The following is a 24,463-nucleotide window of genomic DNA, read 5'->3' as shown; positions in this document are numbered from 1 at the left end:
TTTGTTTTAGTAGTACAAATATTTTGTAAATCTTGTAAATGTGTAGGGAAGACCGGGGCTCGTTGGCACCGTTTTTACAATTTCGGCATTTGAGTTTTTATACAACTAATTATCATGATTAAACAGTACTAATATGATAGAGAGAACCTTTCTTTACATTTTCATGCTAAGAACGCTCCTGTATACCGTATAGTTTCTTTGTAATAAATGAAATATGAACATGCTGCATTGTGGCCAACTTTCCCCGATAGTAAGGTAAGTTGGCTATGCGACAAAAGTCCACGTTAAATTAATGAATACGTAATAGAAACACACAAAACGGGTAACACATACGTACTTCTTGATAAAGATTGTATCTTTTAAAGTTATTTTGTAATAATTGAATATCAAAACGTTGTTGCAGAAAAATAATTGTGAACTATTTTAGATGTAGCTTTCTTCATCATAAAAATATTAATATAAATATAATATATTTAGCTTCTATATATCAGCATTGTATAGATAGTAAATCACATGCTCAAACAGGTCTCACGCGTACGGCAACAACAAGTCAAGCTAAGCGTGTCTTGATATGAGCCAACATACCCCATCCCTACATACGTTTTATTTCAGTCGTTTTATTACAATAAATTACTATTGTTAGTCAAAATAACATGTCGTATAATAACAGAAACTTTTCTTTTAACTAATGATACGTCACTTTGATTTACTTTTTAAGCCGAAGAATATTAATACGATATTTTGAAACGCTCGAAAATTTACTTGTCTAGACATCAAAAACTACGGAGCGCGCTATCTAGATTTTGTCATCAGCAACTTGGGACACCTAGACATCAATTTCAAGGTATTAATACACGTAGACACCGAAAACTGCGGAGCGCACTATGTGGACCTCGTCATCGGCAACCTGAGACACCTAGACATCAAATTCAAGGTATTAATACACGTAGACACCGAAAACTACGGAGCTCACTATCTAGACATCGTATTCGGCAACCTGGGACACCTAGACATCGCATTCAACGTATTATTACACCTGGACACCGAAAACTACGAAGCGCACTATGTGGACCTCGTCATCTGCAACCTGGGACATCTAGACATCGAATTCAACGTACAATTACACCTGGACACCAAAAACTATGAAGCGCACTATCTGGATCCCGTCATCGGCAACCTGAGACACGTGGACATTGAATTCAAGGTATTAATACACGTAGACACCGAAAACTACGCGCGACACTCGACGGCGACGATGTTTTCCCGCGGATTGCGAAAATTTGCCGCTCTCGCGTACTTATTGCTATCGCCGCGGGGTCACGGGTCACGCCAGCCGCGGCGATAGCGATGTTGTTTTGTGCATCGGCAAGTGGCTGGATTTTGAAGATGTTATGAATAGATTCGATTTTATAAGCTGGAATTATGAGTTACCGTTATATGTAGATATGTGATTGAAATTTTTTGCGCGGTTCTCAAGGCGTACATAAGTGCTAAAAAACAGGAAACCTCTAATGTTGTTCATTTTCAAGGTCTCGGGAAGGAAACGACGCGGTTACCTTTGACCCTGTGTATATGTGACAGTAGTTATTTGTACAACAAGTGCTGTAAGATGAAAATTCGAGGGTGCGGAGTTGACGCACTCGCCTTCGGCTCCGCACCCTTGAATTTTCATCTTTACGCATGACTTGCACACCCTATTTTATGTTGCAAGTGCGTGGAAAGTGGTCTATTACGCACGCGTAGCGTGCGCAATGGAGCACTTCCCATGCACGTGTTACATAAAAATAATACATATCACTTGGGTTGAGTTAGGTAACACAATTTTGTTTTATTTTTTAAGAGTAGTTGCACTACAATTATTTTTCAAAGCAATATATATATTCTCTTTGTAGTTGGCGTAATTTAAAGATTACATATATTTTTTTAAAATAACATATTACTTAGGTTGAGTTATTAGGTAACGCAATTTTGTGTGATATAATTTTGTTAAGGAGAAATAAAGCTACTACCACTTATGTTGGTACGTATCACTTAGATTGAGTTTGGTAACACAATTTTGTGATATAATAATCTCTTTGCAAAAAATTGGCGCAATTTAATTTAAAGATTTCTTATCTTTGTTTGAAATACATGTCACTTATTGAGTTAAGTTAGATAATATAATTTTGTGAAGGAGAAATTAAAGATTTCACATCTTATTTTGAAATACATGTCACTTGAGTTAAGTTAGGTAATATAATTTTGTGAAAAAGAAATAAAGCTATCATTTAGATTGGATTTTTGAATTTTTAATATCCCAAATAGGAAGGATATAAAAGATATTAAGTTAAACAAAAAATACAAGAGTTATGCACTTGTATTTTGCTGTATTCCATTATTTACTATCCCTCTACACTTATGTATCACAAAATAACCATTGAACTTTTTACATTCTCTACAGTAATCATTTTTACATAGGTCGTAACCATAAACGGTCGTAACACATCAAGATCGCGCTTCTTACGACGGTGAGAAATTGATTCAACTCACGATAGTTTCGTTAATATTAACAGTAAAAAACTGAAATTACAACACAATATTAATATGGCATAAAGGCACATAACAGAATAATTGTGAGCAAGTACCTTTATTTCTTCTATTTTTTCTGACATCTGCGGCGTAAAACTCCGCGCGGCGTAAATACCAAAGTTACCCTATATGTAACTGTTTTATAATTAATAACACAGGGGAACGGGGATAGCTCCGGAAATTATTAAAATTCGAATATACCGCGTATCTATGGCCATTGTTTAAACATTCTGCATATGTCGAGATACGCAGAAGGGCAATATTAGAATGTTTAAACAATTGCCATAGATACGCGGTATACTTGAATTTCAATAATGTCCGGGGCTATCCATTGATCGGGGCTACCTCCCGTTTCCCTATATAATTATCTGCATATAGATATGTATATACAATAGGGGTATTCAAATAAGTTAAAGTTTAACGGTTTGACAGGTTATGTCGGGTTAAAGTCGAGTAAAAAGTTAATTAATTAACTTTGGGCGCGCTACTTTTTAAGGTTATGCAAAATACATAAGTGACTCATTAACTTATCACGTTAATTTTTGGGTTAAAAATTTAAAAATTAACTTTTTATCCGACTTTAACCCGACATAACCTGTCAAACCGTTAAACTTTAACTTATTTGAATACCCCTATTATATATATATTATACATACATGTACATATACATAATGATCTTCTTACCACCAAAAAATTATCTGTATAGTGATCTTACCTTGGTAAATATGGTTAGTATAACGGCACTCTCTCCTATTTCTTTGAAATTTTCTCCCCCTTTATTTCTTTTTCGTAAATCACTACATGTTGAGAGCTTTTTCACATAACCATAATAACCTCATAATAATGTTTGATTGAGCTGTCAAATTTTTTACTTAATTAAAATTAGAATTAACAATAGCAACAAATTTTTATTACATAATTTTTAATTGTGTAGTACGTATGTACATACACGCATCGGCATAAATAGTGTATCACGGATGAGCGGCGGCTAGGTATGCGTGTGCTTGCATACGTAACCTTGCCGCCGAGAGACACCATTTCTGCCGGTGTACATATCTATAGATATATGCATACTTATGTACATACAAATTATATAATACATATGTATTATATAATTTATAATATGTATTATGTAATAAATAAATTTTAACAAATAATATATGTATAAATAAATAATACTGTACAATAAGTATGGGTAATATGAATTACATATATTTATATATATTTATATTTATTATATATATATATGAATAAAATATATAAATTATATGTATTACACGACGCGAACTGTCACACACGAGAACTCGCAGAACTAGCTACGATCTCGATCACCATCGACGCTATCGACACCATCCTCGACTGCCAATCACATATATATACGCGGAAAAGAACACGATTCCCAACCACTTCATGCGTTTTTATGACTTTTTTTTATTAAGGAGGGAAAAAAGAAGAAGTGGAAAAACCTTACAAAGCAAAAAAAACGCATTAAATCTATTCTTAAATGCAATAGGTTTTTTGCATAATTATCTTTTTTAACACAAAAACAACATGTTATCTCTATCTTATTGCCAATCGCTGAATATCTTCATAATTAAAGGCTTTGAGAATAAATTAAAGAAATTGCAATCTCACGTGTATTAGATTAAAGTCCATTGTTACATAAATTAAATGAATAGATTCTATTAATGTGAATTGTTACTAGACACTGCAGACGCGCGATTCGCGCGCGCTATTTATCTTTAACATTATGCTATTACTATATTACACTATTAACCCTTGATACACACAACTGTCAAAATATACAATGACAGCTGCAAATGAAGTAAACGCAGCAAATGAACCAATCGGCATCGCGGAAAAATGACAACAATACCTACGACATGCCCTTTTCAGAAGAGGAATTTATGAAAACCAGTTTTGATTTAATTTAATTTAATTTAATTTAATAACTTATTTTGTTTTATTTTATTTTAATTTAAAATTTTCGTTCACATTAAATAAACATTGTTGGCGAAACTTCAGAAAACCAGAAATGTTATAAACTACGACGCACAGTTTTCGAAATATCAATTTATATAATCTATCACATAGTATAATAATATACACAGAATTAGCGGTGAGAGAAAGAGAGAGAGAGAGAGAGAGAGAGAGAGAGAGAGAGAGAGAAACAGTACACACGTAAGCGAGAGAAGGGCTACCGCACCTCCCCTGAAAGCATGGAAGGTGGGGGGTGAACCTCGGTTTGCGTGAAAAGTTAATATGAATTTTTAAATAATAAATCAATCAATTTAGTAACAAAGCCATGCGATCCAAGCCTAGGTCTTTTTGGCAGCACCATATTGGTTTCTGTATGCATATATACTATATATATACATATAAATTTACCAAACCACTGCGCGCCGATTAAATTTTCGGACTTAAAACACAGTAATTGTTAGAATTAAAAACTCTTTTCCACCCGGACATAAATCGACTCGATTTAATTATCTAAAAACTGTAAAGAAATTTATTGCGAAAAATATTACCTCAGCCAGGATTCGAACCTGGAACCTCCCTCATTCCGTGTAGGAACTGTGACTCAGGCTGAGGTAATATTTTTCGCAATTTTCTTTACAGTTTTTAGATAATTAAATCGAGTCGATTTAATTCCAGGTAGGAAGGGGTTTTTAATTCTGACAATTACTGTGTTTTAAGTCCGAAAATTTAATCTGCGCGCAGTGATTTGAAAAATTTATATGTATATATATAGTATATATGCAGGGCGGCGGTGTGGTCTAGTGGTAGAGCGCCAGACTCGTAATCTGAGAAACCAGGTTCGAGTCCATTAGAGCCATGTAACATGGAAAAGTTTTTTTCCGAAAAACCGCGCCCCTCCGTGCAAGATGCGGAGAAAACTGGGCTCCGTCTTTTGGAAGAGACGTTAAACCGTTGGTCCAAAGGAGGAAACAGTAAGGTAGTGGATGAATTGGAGGTTAGGGTTGGGTACGTCCCTTCAAAACGCCCTTTAAGGCCCCTTGGGGTATATAAAGTAAAATTCTTTATCTTTTTTTTTCTTTATATAGTATATATGCATACAGAAACCAATATGGTGCTGCCAAAAAGACCTAGGCTTTTATCGCATGGCTTTGTTACTAAATTGATTGTTTATCGTTACGATCCTATTTCTCTTATTATTTTTTAAATAATATTTCAATTGTATGTGTATAAACAGTACACACGTAAGCGAGGGAAGGGCTACCGCACTTCCCCCGAAAGCAGGGGGAGGTGGGAGTGAACCTTGGTTCGCGTGAGAAGGGTATACGCAGAAGTAGCAAATTAATATATTTGTACTTTGTGTACTTTATGGTTGTTTACATTACTTGAGAGCGGTTTTGGTTTGTTTCGGGTGGAAAATGTATGCGTGGAGGCAACAAGTTAAAAATATTAAAAAAGTTTCTAAACTTTGGAGTTGCAAAAAATCTTTCTGGTGTATGTGTTTTTTATTTAAAAGGAACCTATTCACAAAGTTTCACCTAAATCTGAGCATGGGCGTTTTCGGAAATACAGCCCAATATTTATAACAGGTATTTATTACAGTAGTGCAATGTATGCAATAAAGTAAAATAATATTTTTAAGATAATTAAGAAGCTATATTAACGTCTCAAATATTCTTAAAACATCTTTGAAGCTAGTATTTGGCTATTATTTGTTCTTCCTCGGAATAACCAAAGGATATCCTAAGATTAAAATCTACAAAATTTAAATTATACATTTATTTTGAATGTTCCTTGAATTTCTTCAAAAGGCATTTTCAAATAACATTTCGTGCTATCTGGTACATATACAAGGTGTTATGTAATATGCGGACCAATGCTCGTGGGCAAATAAAGCGGGTAAAATTGATTCGAAAAGTCCACGTTTTGTAAGTTTCTCAATAATTAATAAAAAATTAATTAATTAAAATATCAGAAATCAGGATGCGTCCGTGCGATTTGACGAAAAGCTTTTCCTTTCCTTTCCTTTCCTTTGACCCAATGGATTTCTTCTTATAGTTGTTATTGCGATAAATATTACCACAGCATTATACAGGAGGTTCCAGGTTCAAACCCTGGCTGGGGTAATATTTTTCGCAATAAAATTTAAAAACTATTTAATTTAGAAATTACATCAACTGACCAAAACCATGGTCAAAATTAATAATGTCTCGATATTGATCTGAAAAAAGTGCTGTGTGAATCCGACAAACCAAGTTGGCTCACAGTTTTTCAATGTTCATATCGGTGAAGACGTTATATGTATATTGCCAGTTACAATCGATTTAAATTCCTTTAATTGTTATTCTCTTCACTGGCAAAATAAAATTTATTATTCTGTTTAAAAATAAATACACAGTGGAAAATTTGTGTTAAATTGATAATTTAAATTACGTCTACTCAAATCTCAAATGGTCTACTCAAATTTTTGTGTTAATTTAACGTAATATGGATATGTTAGTTGGGTAATTTCGCCTGTTGCGTATCGTGTCGGTAAGTGACGAATTTTTTATAATAGGGTAACACAGATTTTGTGAAATTAATATGTTATAAATGTATATTTATCTATATATATTATACTCATATATAATATAGTATCTGATGTTATATATTATAAATGCAATTTCTCATATAAATTTTGAAATCGTTCAGAATACGTTTTTAAAAAATGCAGATTTATACGGGTCGGAAATAAATTCTTTGATTGCAAAGAAAATAATAATAAAGACGAAAAGTTATTTAAAAGATTTTTGTAAGCAATAATTTGTGTATAATTACAATAAATCATTTCTTTCAGTTCTCCTTAATATATAAATGTTTTCGATAAATTAATTTTGTTAATGATGGGAAAAATATTACGGGTTCAACATATTAGGTCTTGTATAATGTAAAAATACATAAAATATTGAAATAAAATAGTTATATCATATATATCGTTAATATATGTATAATTTATTTTTATGTTAGTTTTAAAAAATCTCATCAACTTTTTAACAAAAAAAGTTTCGAGTGCAAAAGATTAATTGACAAGCATAAGCTTATAGGACGGTCGGTGAGGGAGGGGAGGGGATAAATGTACGCAAGCCGCGTAATATATGCAACGTACAATCTATTTATTATTTACAACAACGTAGCAATGTTACGTAAAACCACATCGCGCTTCGTCTAACGACAGGTCGCTTATCACACAGTTTAAAAAAATGGCGCGCAGCCGTGCCGTTCCGGACCAGTCGGCGGCCGCCGAACGCGACCGAACGCGACCGAATGGTTACGCGCCCTCCGCGAGTACGAAAGAGTAACGAACCGGGACTGCCGGGAGCCGGGAGCAGCCGGAAGTCGCCGCGCAACGCATAACGCGAATCTGTTTTCGCGAATCGTCGTTCATCCGACGGACGATCATCTTTCTGGTAAGTAATCTCGACGATATCCAAGGCTGTCGGCGCGAGTATTATAATCTGTGAGCATATTTTTTCACAACACCTCCACGGAAAGTTCGACCAATTTCACGCCCAGGGCGGCATAGCGGGCGGAAAGTAACCTGCACTTTCCTCGCTAGGGAAGAAAATTGATACTTTCCACCCGGCATAGCGGGCTGAAAGTATCAATTTTCTTCCCTAGGGAGGAAAGTAACCCTGGCGTGAAATGGCCACTCTCGCGCGCCCCTCTCTAGGCATGGAAGTCAAACTTTCCGTAAAAGTGTTGTGAAAAATATCGTGTGCAACCTCGGGTCAAAAGCTTTTTCAGACTCATGTGATTTGCCGCTGAAAAACGCTGCTTTCTCTCCTTTGGTGTACAATATACTATTACACGTATTTCCATCTTTTGCAGCTGCGTTTCGACAGCGCCGTTTTCCCCGACTATAATAACCGTGCGAACGACGCAACCGTACTCCGGGGTTACAATTACGTCCCGTCGAGTAACGAGCCCGATCGTCAGGCACCCAGGGTGAGTCTTACGAAGCTTCTTTTTATCAACTTAATTTGAACGCCGAAACTGAAATCGATCCGTATCAATCAAGTCGCGTAAATCGGATACACGGCAATACAAATGGCGGTGACGCGACGGCGCGCCGTGATCACCAACTTTCGCAAAATCGCTGCAACATGTATCGAATACGGCGGTCTCTAAGAAACAGTCACGATAACCGCGTAGGTATCTCACAAACGTAACGCACAAAAAAACGAGATGATATTTTGAAGATGTTGCTTCGTAACATATATAACATTATAAGTTCCTCCGAGCAACTCGGAGTAAATTACTATTCTGAGCGAAAGATAGCGAAGGATTCAAATTTTATGCAATTAGAAATCTAAACTCTTTGGAAATTAAGTTTTATACAAGTAAGCGGATAGATTTAATTTCAAATGAAATTTTAATTATGTATTATTCCGGAAAAAATGTTTATATAAAATTATACAAAAAATACGTCCATATATTTTGTTAATTGTACAAACATATAAAAAAGTAATACTAGAGTAATTGAAAAATAGTTTTAAAATTATTTTTGTATTGTTTCTTTTATAAAAAGTAAAATTGCGATTAAATTATATAATATTTTGTATATACATATATAATTATATATAATTACCTTTTATATACGGTTATCACATTTATATATAATTATATATGTATAATTTTTTTTTTCCGCAAACTTAACTTTTTGTAAAAAACACAATGCGAAAATTATTGTTTAAATTATTTTTTAATTCTTATTATTTTTCTTGTACATATTATACAAACAGAGATTATACAAGACAATATATATGTACATATTTTCTATATAATTATAGTTGTATATAATATAATAACAAAAATATTTAATGTCTAATATTAACGTTTACTTCCATATTAATATTTATTTTTTCTATAAAAAAATTTTTTTTGACCAACAAATTACTAAAATTCAGATTTAAATTCATCGCAAAGCATCCAAAATATCATACTGCAATTTTGGGACATCCGGTATGAATAAATATTAATATAAAGATAAATAGCTAAACAATATTAAATAATATCGATTAGTAAAGAACTTTTTTGCAAAATTAAACAATCTTGAATCCTTAGAAAGGATTCAAAGTAAAAAATAATTTATTTGTAATTTCCGCGGAATTTTAATACGTACTTTGATGGAATCTAACCCGTAATCAGTAGTAGTCGTTTGCATTCGCCAATGTTTTATGAGGTTCAGTGAAATCCGTAATGTACGAAAAGGTTTATAAATTTTCATAAACAATTAATCGATTTCGCGCGTTTTGCCATATACGGTGACCACGCACGGCGAGTCCCCGGACTTCCGTTACACTTTTACATCGCACGTTCGTATTCGTTCTGTTCGTCGTGGCGGCAATTCTAATGGCTTGTTACAATGTGAAATTTTATTGACATGAACGTGGCGAACGCCCATCACATATAGAGATACTTACTTATCGCGTACATGCATACACAGAACAACCATACACTCACGTCGCTTGTGTCGTGTGCGTGTAATTGCGTGTAGACGTACGTGTGTATTATACAATACGTATATATGTAATGACACGTGTCATAGCGTAGCACGTTCAACGTGACGCGGAAAAAAAAACAGAAATTAATTAACATTACAGTCCCATTGTACCATCTTGCTCTATGCTAAACGTCTATAACGTCTATAACGTTATTCGGTGAATCGCCTCAGGAGTAAACGGGAGGAGATCAAATCATTTCAAGTATATAGGCAGAAACCCCGTTGCCTCGTCTTAGGTAACAGTTATATGTATACGTATCCGGCTTGCCGCGGTCGTTAGATCCTGAGATTTTACTTCACACGATGATGAGAAAATCAAGCTACGCGATCACCACGCTCTAAACGTGCGCCGCGACCTCAAGCCGCGTTAGTTTAGAATTGATTCGAGTATTAACTAACTTGTACATTTCGTTTCTCTGCTATTTCTCACTTCGCCGAACTCTTTTCAATTCGGTAGCGCTCTTTACGTCTTGTCGGACTTGACGTTCTCGGCGGTACGCATCGCCGACGTAACATCCTCTTCCCTCACCGCGATTAAAACGGAGTTTTATATGTAGGAACAGAGTTATATACGTATATATGTGTGTATAGAATATATCCTCAATCGTTATATCTCGGAACCAACGGTAAAACATTCGTGTTCAAATGATTAATTATTACTTCGAGGAAAAGTTATGCAAGAGGAGCAATCCTCTCATGCGTGGAGCACGTTTTCTAAAATCGTAACAGCAACTAATTTGCGCGTTCGCGTTTGAACGCTAAATCTTGCCCGCGAGAACGAAAATTTGTCGCAACAGTAACATTACAATATAACCGTTTATCGTCACGTCGTCGCCGCACGAGAACGACGGTGCGCATTCACGTATTTTGCATTCTTCGCACTTTTTCGCGTGAACAGCCGAATGGGTGGACGGATAGCTGCCGCGGCCTTTGACGGGGAGAGGGAGGGTGAGTTTCTTCTATCGAGTTTTTACACGAGAATGGACGAGTTTTGCCCTCCGATTTACAAAACGAACCCTGTCTCACCATGTATCTGATGGTATTGCACCGGCCGAAAATATTTATGTACACTATTGCGGTCTTACACGATTAAGGAGGACCACGAGCCACTAAGCTTCGACTATTGACTCGAGTAAAGATGGGCAGTCGGATACTCGCGATCCTTGTTATGGCAAATTCAAATGTTAAACTCGGCAGAATTTAGTTGTAGATTTTGCAAATACGAGAGAAAACATCTCCTTTCATTCAAACATTTGCGCTAATTGTAAATTGGAAAAAGTAATTACGGTTGCAACGGTGTTTTTTTTTTTTTTTTTTTTTTTCCTTGTGCCGCTCTATGACGCCGCTATATTTGCGGTGTAGACGGGGAGTTGCATTAAACGATTAAAACATTAATTGCGCGAGACATTCAAGTGCGCTAGTTTTGGGAAATGAGATTGCGATAAGGATATAGCAGCGGGCCCCGTTCATTTTGAATTAATTAAATTAAGTGCGCACACGGAGAAAATATCGGATCGTGATCCTCCTCGACTCACACGTTGTGCTCCAAATATGTGCATCCTTGTGGCATATCTCCGGTCGTATGCACATAGAATATATGTAAATTCCTAGCCATATATGCATATACTTACTTCATACGCGCACGTGTACACACTACCTGTATGTACACATAACGAATGCAATTGCACAGAGAGACGCGCGCACATACACCAACAGACACGCATTCCTCTGCGCGCACACACACACACACACACACACACACACACACACATATATATATATATATATATATATATATATATATATATATATATATACAACGTGTATATATAAAAGTAACTTCTTCGTAACATACAATAAATTTTTCTTTGGCACATCTCACCAGCTGTTATATCTATAGGATTACACCTATCTAAGTACGCGCATATATATATGTATATATGTATACCATATATACCAGCTTGTATTAATTTCTAATATTCGCCAAACGCATATACGTGCATAACGTCGGTCCAGATGTATTTATAGTTTCGTCACAGACATCTTCGCGCTTTTATACCGCAAACGTAATCATACGAAGATCTTCGAGAAAGTTTAGTATTTCGAGACGAAACGCATTTAATCTCGTTATTTAAGTGAGCTTGTATCCTATTAGAACATAAGAGCGCGCTCTTATATGCTCCGCTCTGACAAATTTATGAAAGTAACCACGTTATCAGTTATTATACCGTACAGTAATGAGAGAGAGAGAGAGAGAGAGAGAGAGGGAGAGACAGAGTATTAAGCTTTAGAAAGTACTAATTTATGAGGTAAGAGTGCATCCACACCGACATTATTAATTCCGTATCGCGCAAACATGTCTCACCGAAATACGTACTGGTGATACGTACTTTACGTATATTATATAATATATACGTTTTATCTACATATTTAAATGTACTTTCCGAAATAGACAATTTAGTGCGCGCGAGCGTGCACGCACGCGCGTTGTCGACCCTAACTATCTCTAGAAAATTATATAAGAGGAACGCGATTAATCTGCATTATTTATACAATATAAGTTGTATGCCGCGAAAACGTTAAGTGCCGCGCCGAACGAAGAGCAGGCTTGGCAGGCGCACGCATTTGCGTGGGAATCGCACTCTCCCGAGCTCGCAATATTCTTCCAAACTCCACCGATAGATCTCTTAAGCTTTTTCCCTTCGATCTAAGATTTCTCCTGATTTTTAAAGGCGACTTATCGCAGAGATACGAAGTGTGTGTTTCGTTAGAAATTTGCAAGAATCACACAAGTGAGAATTAAAAAAAATCTAAAAGCCGCAATTGATCCGCTCGCAATATCGCGAGAATCAAAAACAAGAGAAGGAGGAAATTGCGATATATCTTTCAACGAGAGCGCGACTCCGTGGACCCATTCAGAAAATCCGGCGCGCAGTCGGAATTAAATCATCGATTAGGACTTCTTCGCGTATGTTTGTTCTCTCTTTGTTTAAATAATATATATCCACATGAACAAGGCACTCTCTGCTCGACAGAAGGGTTTCTCTTTTCGCCGGATCCCTCTCGTCCGCGCGCGTCGAGTAAAAAGTCTCTACAGTCGTATCGAGCTTTCGTTTCCATTTCGAGCCATTCTCCTTCCTCGAAAACGTCGAGTAAAAAATGGTCGGGGTGCACTTTAGAATATTTCGATAGGAGCTTCCGCACGCGTCCCGAGATTTCGTTGCGCCGAAAACTCCGGAATTAGGCTCTAAAACTGGACAGATCCTTCTAATAAAGCTGACGTTTATTTTTTACCGAGACCACACGATGACATGTCTCCGTTGTTCTTCGTTCTTCATCTTATTCTTCTTCCGTCTCCCAACGGTTCGCATGATCGAAGTCCGTTATACTTTCGAGAGGATGTCATTTTATTTGACCAATAAAAGATTAGTAATACTTTGTAATATAAAGATATTATACAATAAAGCAAAACGAAATGGCATCTGCTATCGCCATGTGTGCTTTCAAATTTTTTCTTTCCTGCTCTTTACTTGTTATCGTATTTTCTATGCGTTCGCTGTGTATCCGACAGCATGTTGCAGAAAAATCTGCAAAAGTGCAATAAGGAATAACTTGAAAGCTAGAAAAAGCGTTAATTAGCAGATGTCATTATTATATTCGCTTGTACAAAGTAAAACTAGAAATTTCTACCGCCGTTCATATGCACGATTAATTTCGACTTAATTAAAAACTAATAGCGATAGTGTACAAAGTCATCTTAAGACGAGCATCATATCAGAAAAATATCCGTTTAACGCGAATTCATTGAGACATTTTTTTCTACTAGGCGAGTTATTGACGAGATTTCAATTAATTATTAATTTGTTTGATCTTAGAAGCAACTCAAGAAGGAATGCTCGTACCGAATGAAGACAGACGTGACTGTTATTATGAATCATTCGCTCGACTTAATCCTTTCACCTCTGCGTTGTATAATATTTTTTTTAATATGTAATCGTTCAAAATAAATAATTCTTTTTTCATCTCTGTTATAAAAGTGCAATCATAAAACGTGCTCTAGACTATTCTAAAAATCGTGTCACAAGTGTAAAATAATTGGTTTTTTTTTAAATAAATAAATAAAAAATGTAGAATAAGTATCCTTTGCATAAAATTTTGCTAATAATGAATAAAAACTGCAGATTAGATATCTAAAGTTTTTAGCATTTACAATATTTTGCTTCAATTTCTTTTTTTGTTTAAATATTATATTAAAAATTGTGTATTCGATACAACGCGCTTGTATTTAATGTGATATCGAAAGAAAAAATCAAGGCGAGACGGAATCAGCAACGTCATCTCTTTACGGTACGAACACGAGCCAGTGCCAAGAGAATCTCGCCCACGGGCAGATCGACGTGCGTTATAAGGGGAAGCACTTGGTTCGTTTCTGAGCAACGACCGATCGGCAGTCGACCTTAGAACCGAGGGTGAAATTCTCCGGCTTGACGGTCTCTCCGACGGAAATTTTGCCGAGTCGCTTCTTAACGCGGAACGGCGTCGATCGGGGCGATATGATCTCGTAGAGATCGCTAGTTCGCCCTTGGACGTCTCCTTTGGGACTGTTGATCTTTTGATCGATGGGAATGGCGATATCCACCTCGGAGCAATGATTCTGAGTAGGCTTCTTCGGTGGTTCCTCCTCCATCGGCTCGCCGACCAGATCTCTCTTGTTTGTCTCCTCGGACGGAGAGTTAAAAACGCTCGAAGAGCAGCTCTTGGAGTCGCAAATCATGTCGGGATAATCGTCGGTCTCCCCGCTTTCGAACGGCAAGTCCCTCGCGGAGGCCAAAGAGATCGCTCTGGCTTCCGGCTTCTGAGGCTTCTCTTCGTCGGCGTAGTCCAACGACAGACACTTCTTCTCGAACAGAGCTGGCCCGGGTGATCTCTGATTGGTTTTCGTCTCGTTGCACTCCTTGTTCTCTTTGTCCTCCCGATTCGCCATAACTTTACCCTCTTCCGTGGTCTCCAGCGAGTTGATCATCCTCGACGGACGTCGCACGCTGTTTTCCCGCTCCACCGAGAGACAGAATTCCTTGTCTGTCAGTAAAATACGCTTCGGCATCTGCACCGGTTTCTGATCGAGATCCAGATCCTTCTCCCAGGACGGAGTCTTCAACAAGCTCTTCACCTTGCGCAGTTCCGTCAGCAGATCCATAGTTTCCTGCGACGGTTCGTGAAAAATCCGCCTCTTCGGCCGTCTGATGGATGAGTTTGTGTCCGACTCTTGATCGGGATGATCGATTCCCTCTTGCTTTCTCAGAATAAACCTCACCGTGCCCTCTTGACTCTGATCTCGCTTATCCACAGTTTCGCTCGCATTCGTGTCAGCCGGTGTAATGTTCTCTGTCCCAGATATGATCTTCGGGATGATGTCAAGGTCGCCTGGTAAAAGGTTCAGTCTTTCTTGTCGACTTATTGCTCCCGGAGCGGCCTGAGTGCGCCGTTTGAAAGCCGCGTAACTCTCCAGAGGTATTTCCTGCAGCTTAAATTTGTCCTGCAGTTGTTTGAACGTCTCCTTCGTGTACTCTCGACGAGTCGCCAACGAATCTTCCGACGAGATCTCCCGCGTTCTCCCGATGTTGTCGGTCATATTCCGTGCGGTAATGACAAATGAAAGAGTGTCCTTCGCCAGAAGATTGTCCGAGGAGATGCCTCGCCTTTCGAACTGATTGTACTTGATGGATCTGCGTGTATTCTCGACCGTCTTGATATCTCCGACGAGCGATTTTCTGGTCTTCGTCGGCGAAAGAGTTCCTCTCTCCAGAGCGTTACCCCTGGACTCGATTTCGCGATCAGGAAAAACACTCGAGATGGGCCTCTTCGTGGGTGAGTTCGGCGTGCTGTTGTCGCTACGAACGACTTCGTGGGAACCCTGAAAGAGTCTGCGGCGAATCATAGTGGCCGTTTCCTTTCTCGTTCGCTGCGCTCTTCGCGGCGAGTTGTTCCAGCTGTTAGTCTCACCCGGCGAATGGTTCAAGCACGTGGTAGAGGAGGATATGATCTTCTCGCTCGTCGTCACTCGGCACTTCAATAACTCGGCGGTCACGCTGGTCGGTCGCTTCTCCAATTCTAACCGCGACTCCGTTCGCTCATCGCCGTTGGCGTCCGTCGGCAACGAGCTCGGACCTGAGTCCAGCGCATCGTCTAGAGAGATGCCGTATCGTTCCTTTGACGGTACAGTGGACTCCAGATCCTCCGTCTCGAAAGAGCACATCTTCAGCAGAAACTCTTTACCCGAACGTCTTCTGTCGAAGGTTGTCGTCGCCACTTTTGAGGTCTCCTCAGGTTTGCGTTGTATCTCTTCTAGACGGGGAGTAACGGGCGTTACCTCTGGTATTTCAACGTCTTCCTCGATGGCAATCTGTTCGATGGCCATCATTTCGTGCCTGATGTTATTCTTCGCCCCGTCGTGGTTCTTCATCGCGTCGTTCGTCCTCGTCCTAAGTTCATTCTTGCGTTCGTTACGCGGTGTGTCGAAGATGAATTTGTCCAGAGTCTTGGACGAACCGATCTTATCCAGGAACGGTCTCTCGACGGCTTTACTGGGCCCGATTTTCTCCAGATAAGGCTTGCCGATGATCCTCGGCGCTAGTTTCGCCAGGAACGGCCGGTCCTCCGTTTTCGAGATGCCGATCTTCCAGAGGAACGGCCTCTTTTTTTCCTTATCTTTGACCTCGAACGAGCGATCGCTCAACCGATCGTTGCTGTAGTTCGACGAATTGTCGCTGCTCTTGGAACGGGCCCGCTTGCTCCGCGTCGCGTACGGCGTGAGCGGCGTTCTGGGCGTTCTTGGGGTGAGAGACGGGCTTGGTTCCACATTCGGGCAGGTTTCATCCAGTAGCGCCATCGCAGTCTTCAGATCCATACAAGCCTTCCGCGGCATCGACACCGCCGGCTTCGGGAATTCGCTCTCGATGCTGCTGTTCCTCGTCGAATTTAGATCCGGCCTGCCGTCCCTGCCATCGGCGTACGAGTACGAGGGATACGAGCTCCTATTGCCCATCGGTCCCGGCGAAGTATCGGTGGTCGGATAATCCTCCAGGTACCACGGGGTCACGCCGAGGTCCTCCGGTCTCGAAGCGGGACTCTGCGGCGCGCCCTTGCTGACGGCGCCTTTGCCGCCAACGGTCTGCTGTGGCTGCTGCTGCTGCTGTTGCTGTTGCTGCTGCTCCAACTGACTCTGCTCCGTACCACTCGACGACGGTGCTGTATCGCTGATTGACACCTCGTTTGATGTGCGACTGAACAGAGGTCTGCGATAGGTGGAGCAGGTAGCGAAATGTGGCGGTGCCGGCCTCGCGGTCTCAACGACGATGCGACCCTGGGCGCAAGGCACCACCGGCTCCCCGTCCACCGGTGCTTCTTCCGGGGTCAACGGCAGCGCTGCTCCGCGACCGAACTCGATGAACCATAGCTCGTCCCTCAACTCGCATTCTCACTTCTTTTCATTCATGTCTTTATTCAAGTAGTGCAGTACGTAGTGCAGGACCAAGTCGTAGCAGTACTTGTACTCCGTCTGAAAAAGAAATTATTTTCATATATATTTTGTACTTTATCTTTTTATCTCAAATCAAAATATCTCTAATAAAAAAAAAACACGTCATTATAATATACGAAAGATATTATATTATAATTTAAGAACCGAGTGAGAAATTAAAGAATACTATATTGCAACTTTATTTGTGATTTAAAGAAGTACCATGTTTTCCACAAGCTGGGGCCTGTGCCTGCGCACAGTTTTGACGGCTTGGAAAATGTCAACTTCTCCATGTTGAATAACCTGCTCTATGCACGCGTTGGCGGCACAATAGACACCGACGCGACTTCGGCCATCGGGCGAAACCACAGCTACTGGTCCGTAGTCCGTCCGTTGCCTCCATCTCTCAACCATATTCATGAGCTCTACTAAACTATTTGTGGAAGTGGGCACTTTGTGGCCCATTGGCCAACAAGTCAATTGAAACAGTTGCACGGTTTTCGGCGGTGCTTTCACTCCCGCCATCAATTCCGTCAATGAGACAATTTTCTTGTTTATCCTAAAAACCTGAAAAACGTTATTCGTAAAATTGAAAATAAGAAGGAGTATTTTATCACCGTATACTTTTTAAATATATATGCAGATTTTTTATAAAGATTTAAATAAAATCTAAAAATTGAAAAACTTTCGGCAAATCGTGCGTCGCACGGAGATTAGAATAAGATTAGTTCTCACCCAAGTTTTTATGTTGGTGTAATGGTTGTGGCTGATGTGATCAATTGTGAACACGGGCCCATATTTCTTGGAATGTCTTCCTTCCGGCCAAAAGCTGGGAAAATTCGCGGATGTCTGAGGTGGCACGCACAGCACCACCACCGCGGCGCATTCGTAGTCGTAAACTAGAGACCAGAATTCACCGCACGTGTGTCGAAGGGGCCATTCCGTTACGATATATTCTCTCGGTTTCGTATAACCCTGCGTGGCATGACAGTGGATAAAGTTCCTTGCAAGACACTTGGCAGCGGTTGCCGAATGTACCGCGGAAAAACGTGACATATATATTTCGACCCGCAGTCGCAGAGTTTTTTACATTTTCGACATTTGTCAAAACTTTATTATCGTTTTGAATATTATATATAATATAGATCAGATTTTCAAAGAGATTTACGTCAGTTACATAAACGCTATAACGATTAATTTCCGTTTAATTATCAACGTGACGTACTTTGTACAAATTTCGTTAAAAGTTTATATCTAAATTAGAAAAATGCACATTTCACAACGATCTAAGGAAAAGTTAAAAGTGAACCAGTTAGGCAGGGTGATTTATTTTACTGACTTACATCCACAAAGACGGCGTTGATGTAGTCCGTGAAACTGTTGCCCTGAAAGCTGGTGAGGTACGGTCGAAAGTTGTCCGCTGTAACAAAGGGGGAGATTGATTTGTGGAAAAGCTATTTGTCGAGGCTTTGCCGGTCGCGCAAGTTGAAACTCACGTGGAACTACCAGAACGTCTCTATTCTTCTCCCTGTTATCGGCCCTGTGTCCACCGGCGCAGTCGCCGATCGTGAAACGCGGCGTCTGCTTGCAAATCTGCTCATACTCTCTTTGATATTCGTTTATCTTAGTTATCGGATTCTTTACACTCTTCTGCTTCAGACGTTGCGACAATTCCGCCACGGGGAACCACGACGTACCGCACACGACGAACTCCTCGAGCGTGTCGTACACAAATTTGTATTGTTCCTGTATGAACAAACGCGTGTACCGAGATATAAGTTATCATTGTCAAAATATACTATTAATAATCAATTTCCGAAAGAATGTTAGAAAAAGGATTAATGACGGAGAATTTATTCGTTAACTTATATAATTATCAAAATAATTCAAGTTTCTTGAGAAACAAGAACCCATAGCAGAAAAGAATATTAATTAACGTTAATTATTAAAATAATTAAAATTTCTTGAAATACAAAGGCCGGTATTCATAGTTATTTAAGACCATCTTAAGTTTAATCTTAATATGTCATGAACCAATCACAGAGCCGTATTAACGTCTTAAGATATTACTTAAGACGATCTTGAAGACTATGAATACCAGCCAAAAACCCTTAAGAGAATATAGATAATAGAACTCTTCAAAATCTAGACTCTTAATTAACACATTGCTTTTATAGTATTTAATTGCTGTTGTACCAAATCTTCTATAAGCCCTTTTCTGCTCTGCCTTAACTTCTTCAAGTAGCCAAACACATCAAACGCGTCCTCCTCTTCAGCCAGCTCCATGTTCGCGTCGATCGCTAAATATACCCCCGATCGTCCGCCACCATCGCTTTGTGTCACAAACAAACAAATTTATTATTATCTCATTAGCGCGGAAAAGAGCGGGACGCTCTGCTCGCTTTTACATAAATAATAATGCAACACTCGCAACACAAGTTGGCCTTACTTGCAGTGAACGACCATAGGACCGGATTCGTTCTTTATGGTTGATCCCACCACGGCTCGAACACGCCGTCTAAATTCCAGCACCGCGTTTCCGAAAGGGCACGTGTGTGAGTGCCATTCTGTGTAATGAAATTGCAACAACGTTCTTTCCTCCGTAATCTCCTGAAAACGTTTCCGCATAACAGAGTTACAACGATCGCCTTTTACGACAACGATCGTTTTTCAACATCTCATTCGTAATCGTTTCATACTTCGCGTTTCGTCGTTATTCTCTATTTTCCTCACCGCGTTGTCGAACCGCGTTCGAAACACGATAGGTTCGCGAGATTAAGTGTTTCGAGATTTACGATCGATGCTGAAACGCAGAAAATTGCCGCCCAACAAATTAGCGAGGCCGCGCCGGTCGCGAAGTCAAATTGCATCGCCGGCAGATTATTTTCCGGGGGAAGATACTGCCTCGGTATTGTTATCCCAACAATGCCGCGTTAGGCTCGACAATTGCAGTCGCGTCCGCGAGTTGCACGTCGCGTCGCGGCGTCGGGGCGTTCTGTAACGTCTCAGCTTTTGCTATTCCCGGAATGGGGTTACGAGGCTTCCCTCTTTTATATTAAATTTAGCTCAGCCAGTAAATTTCGAAAGTAATTACTGTGTTGCGCTTGCCGTTCAATGGAATAGTGCACGCGGTAGTTCCGTACGGTTAATAATCTTACGTCGAAAAATGCTGAACGGGAGACAAACGACAGACTTTAACGAGGTGTCACACGTGTTGACACTCGTCTCACGACGAGATCTGTTCAATCGTCCAACTGCGTAAGTTACTCTTCTTTAGCAATGATACATTGTGAAAAAATCAACGAGTTTATGGCCTACTTATTATATCTTTACAAGAATCAATTAATATATTATTTGTGTTTAATAAAAATTCGGCCAGTATCTTAAGAAAATACAGTTAGCAGTTAATGCAAATAAAAATTTAATAAACTTTTTTCTTTAATTTGTTATTAGCATTAGCTTAATTATGTGTTCTTTCTCACAACCGTATTTTTTTGAAATGCATTAAATGTTTATTTAATATCTTCTCTTGAAGTGTGTGTATACATTATGCGTAAAAAAAAGATAGATTATACATTATATTAGATACAAGAATAAAATGTTTTATCACAAAAGAATACACGTAGAAGAATAAACACCTCTTTCTGGTACAATGTGGCACTTAAAAGGAATATATACGGAGGTTTAGAAACGCAGACGGAGACATTAATGTAAGGGAACAGCTTTAAAGTCTGAGAGAACTCTCTCTCTCTCTCTCTCTCTCTCTCTCTCTCTCTCTCTCTCTCTCTCTCTCTCTCTCTCTCTCTCTCTCTCTCTCTCTCTCTCCCTCTCTCTCTCTCTCCAGATAACGGAAAAAAATTGAACGAGAAAAGGACTAGGTAAGTAACGATGCCGGTGGTGGAATCAGATCACAAAGCGCGCGGCTCGGAAGAGCTTTAAAAAGTCCTCGCAATTGTCGTTCCTCGTTCACACAGATAAAAGTGCAATTAAATTAGCCGCTCGCGTAATAGCTCCTTGAACAAACTTATCCTCATTCATATCGCGAGTTCGTATCACATTGCGCATTCGGGTGGCGTCATGACGTAGCTGATACGATCTACGGTTAATTGAGCTAACTTTTTCGCTAACTTTGCGTCGTTTTCGTCTCGTTCTTATAACGACAGGGCTAGGACAAGCTTCGAGTTGGCATTCGAGCGCGTTACCGGCTGACTACCGCATTACCGCATTATCCAATCGCAATCACTCGCGTTCTTCGCGACTGTTCCGCAAAAATGTTCTCCGTGTCCATGGATCATCCGGATAATCCCCCCCCCCCCGTTTATGTGACGGCTCGTCGCAAGTTCTTCTGATTTATTCCAGCCTTAATATACACGAATATTCGAACGATGTCGCGGTAGATTCACGTCACTCCGCTCACCGATGACAAATAGCGCGTATCGCGAATTTTTCAACTTTACAAATTCGGTATGAATGTTCGAGTTACTGAATTGTTCGATCGATCAGCACGAATATTTGCGCGCGAATGTTTGCGTTTTCTCGCAAATATTGAATTTATTTGTACGGCACGCGTTATTCAATTGCCGCGTATGCCGAAAGTTATTATGTCTGGGATACAAGTATATTTTGGAAAAAAAAAATTGGGGTTTTTTTTGCAACTTACTTTGTTCTCGTTCTTCTTGTACAGCCTTATCGTCCTTATATGAAAGTTAGCGAGTTCCTCTTCCTTTAAGACGGAAACGCCGATACCCCCGTATTCCTCGTCTTTCTCTTTACTCGCCGGCCAGTATTGTACACACATCACCTGTAAGGGAAAGTTATGGCTAAAAAGCCGTAAGGCGTAAAGAATTTATATAACGGACTCTACACTCTCTTAAAGCTGAGACTCGCGGTCAACGTCATAGCGCGATAAGGACTACTTTTTTTACGACGCGGCAACTTTAATGGACACCATTTCTGTGCTCCGCGCGTTTTGCGTTTCTTTTTTTTATGAAAGTCTTTAAATAGCTGTTTACCTTGATAAAGTCAAAGGTTTTCGTGAGCATGACGATGCAGGAGGCTTGCTCTTGCCAGACCATCCGCCAGAATTCCGTCACTGTGTTCTCCATAGGTCCCTGAGTGACGATGTAAGCGTTCGGTTTCAATATACTCTGAAACGCAGTGTCAATATCAACATATGTATTTCGACGCTCGACGCATGTGATTAATATTCGTCCAAAGCCTTCCGCGCACGGACGTAATAAATCAACTTGCGTGAGCCGTGGCGTAAAAGACGAATTCAAAATCTAGCCCCGACGAATCGCCGTTTTCTCCACAAGATAATTAAGAGACACGGATCCAATTAAGTTATTGGATCACGTAGAGATCCGCGAGAGATCCGCGACTCGTAACACGCTTAATTTGCCGAGGGCTTTTGCGCACTATTAACTTTGCGGATACTTATTATCGAATATCATGACATACTCACATCTACGTAAGATGCATTAACATAATCGGAATCTGGCTCGCCTTCTATCGTGTCCAGCACTACCCTATTATAATCGTCTACGAAAAGAAGCGAGAAGAAAAACATTTTAGTCCTCCTGATAAAAGCTCTTATTCTAGAGCGGAAATAAATCCTCGTTAGAGCTACAGCGCGCACCGGCAATTGCAACCATCTTGTAACCTTGATTTACTTCCTTCATCGCAAGAAAGTTAATTAACCTTCGAAAATCCGGGAACCGACAGCCAATTCGCGAGGCAGATATATCAGTGCGACAGAAATTATTCCTATCAATATTATAAAACTTTTTATTTATTTGATATACATACAAGCTTCTCTCTCTCTCATAATTGATATACGATAAAGACTATTTCAATCGATATTATAGAATCTTTTACTTATTCAGTGTCGAGCTTTACTGTAATTAAAAACATTTGAATCTGCAAAGCGTGCTACTGCGATTATATCCGTGCTTGTCCACGAATTATTATAAGAGAGAGTTCATTACGTAGCTTTTCAGCGTTTCAAATCGATGTTTTAATTTGTTACGCGCGTAATCAACGCGATTCTCTTTCGAACACGGAAGTGATAATATTCACGGCGACCGAATAAGAAGCTTAAGTTAGCTTAGATAGGAACAAAAGGTTTTCGACGATTAGCACCTACATGGAATACACTTTTGATTTTGATTCTTTTCCTTGTTTGCGGGTTTCGTGGCGTGTCTGCACGAATGAGTTTCCACCTTCGTTGCCGTCTGCAACAAACACAGAAAACAAAAGATATAAACGAATGAATATAAAACCTCTATAATTATTAGGAAACTCAGCGACGTAATTATTCATTATTAAGCAAAATAGTGTAATTGATTATTATCACTACGTAATTATTCAAAGAACTGTACTTGATAACATTTGTTGATAGTATCGGGATATTTTATCACGAATACAACATTATTAACATTATTAACTTAGTTTTTGTCATTTGTATTCTTAGTCACTTAAAAAATGAATTATTGTGTCGCGTTTTAATAACAGAAGTGTTATTACCTTTTGAATGGATATTAAATTGAATGCTGTTTAATTTAATTTAATTTAATTTAATTTAATTTAATTTAATTTATTGCAATGCTTGATGGAGGATACAGTTATAGAGAGTATAAATAAGAGTGTACGCAAATGGAGAGGCATCAACACGATGTTGTTACTAAGCCTACCAATGGAGACAGTGTAAGTTGACATATAAAGCATATAATATAAAAACGATGGATTCGCTCACGAGAGTAAAATTTTGACGTTGAACACATTCGTCACAGAATAACTTAACAATACGCACACAGTAACACTGCAATAGAATATACGCACGCACACACACTCGCACG

At 39.2% G+C, this 24,463-nt stretch overlaps 2 protein-coding genes and 1 long non-coding RNA gene across 4 annotated transcripts in view; all 3 read right to left on the bottom strand.

Annotated features, from left to right (window-relative positions):
* Positions 1 to 762: 762 nt before the first annotated feature.
* On the bottom strand, positions 763 to 5,481 carry LOC143898811 (uncharacterized). Of its 2 annotated transcripts, XR_013257298.1 has the most exons (4): positions 3,846 to 5,481; positions 3,284 to 3,424; positions 998 to 2,703; positions 763 to 916 (listed from the first exon to the last, which is right to left on the bottom strand). It is a non-coding gene; the product is annotated as an uncharacterized LOC143898811 (long non-coding RNA). The 2 variants fall into 2 exon arrangements; XR_013257297.1 differs by lacking the exon at positions 763 to 916 and having other exon boundaries at positions 1,119 to 2,693; positions 3,846 to 3,963.
* A 2,192-nt stretch (positions 5,482 to 7,673) lies between these two features.
* LOC143898796 (uncharacterized) lies at positions 7,674 to 17,414 on the bottom strand. Its single transcript, XM_077408521.1, has one exon. It carries the CDS (start codon positions 17,130 to 17,132, stop codon positions 14,490 to 14,492), a length of 2,643 nt encoding a protein of 880 aa, XP_077264647.1. The 5' UTR covers positions 17,133 to 17,414; the 3' UTR covers positions 7,674 to 14,489.
* A 91-nt stretch (positions 17,415 to 17,505) lies between these two features.
* Ptp36e (protein tyrosine phosphatase 36E) overlaps positions 17,506 to 24,463 on the bottom strand; it is a 63,984-nt gene continuing 57,026 nt past the window's right edge. The window contains exons 4-14 of the mRNA XM_077408535.1: positions 23,752 to 23,839; positions 23,071 to 23,147; positions 22,619 to 22,753; positions 22,267 to 22,407; positions 20,056 to 20,216; positions 19,803 to 19,938; positions 19,103 to 19,352; positions 18,950 to 19,026; positions 18,342 to 18,581; positions 17,829 to 18,173; positions 17,506 to 17,645 (exon numbers count right to left, since the gene is read on the bottom strand). Of these exons, the coding sequence (XP_077264661.1) occupies positions 17,565 to 17,645; positions 17,829 to 18,173; positions 18,342 to 18,581; positions 18,950 to 19,026; positions 19,103 to 19,352; positions 19,803 to 19,938; positions 20,056 to 20,216; positions 22,267 to 22,407; positions 22,619 to 22,753; positions 23,071 to 23,147; positions 23,752 to 23,839 (1,731 nt within the window). The 3' untranslated portion in view covers positions 17,506 to 17,564. The remainder of the gene's footprint in view (positions 17,646 to 17,828; positions 18,174 to 18,341; positions 18,582 to 18,949; positions 19,027 to 19,102; positions 19,353 to 19,802; positions 19,939 to 20,055; positions 20,217 to 22,266; positions 22,408 to 22,618; positions 22,754 to 23,070; positions 23,148 to 23,751; positions 23,840 to 24,463) is intronic.

The sequence above is a fragment of the Temnothorax americanus genome, unplaced genomic scaffold, assembly GCF_048541705.1.
Source record: "Temnothorax americanus isolate GAGA-0224 unplaced genomic scaffold, ASM4854170v1 Scaffold10, whole genome shotgun sequence".
NCBI lineage: Eukaryota > Metazoa > Arthropoda > Insecta > Hymenoptera > Formicidae > Temnothorax > Temnothorax americanus.
The sequence above is the reverse complement of the archived record's forward strand: the minus strand, read 5'-3'. Positions and strand labels throughout refer to the sequence as shown.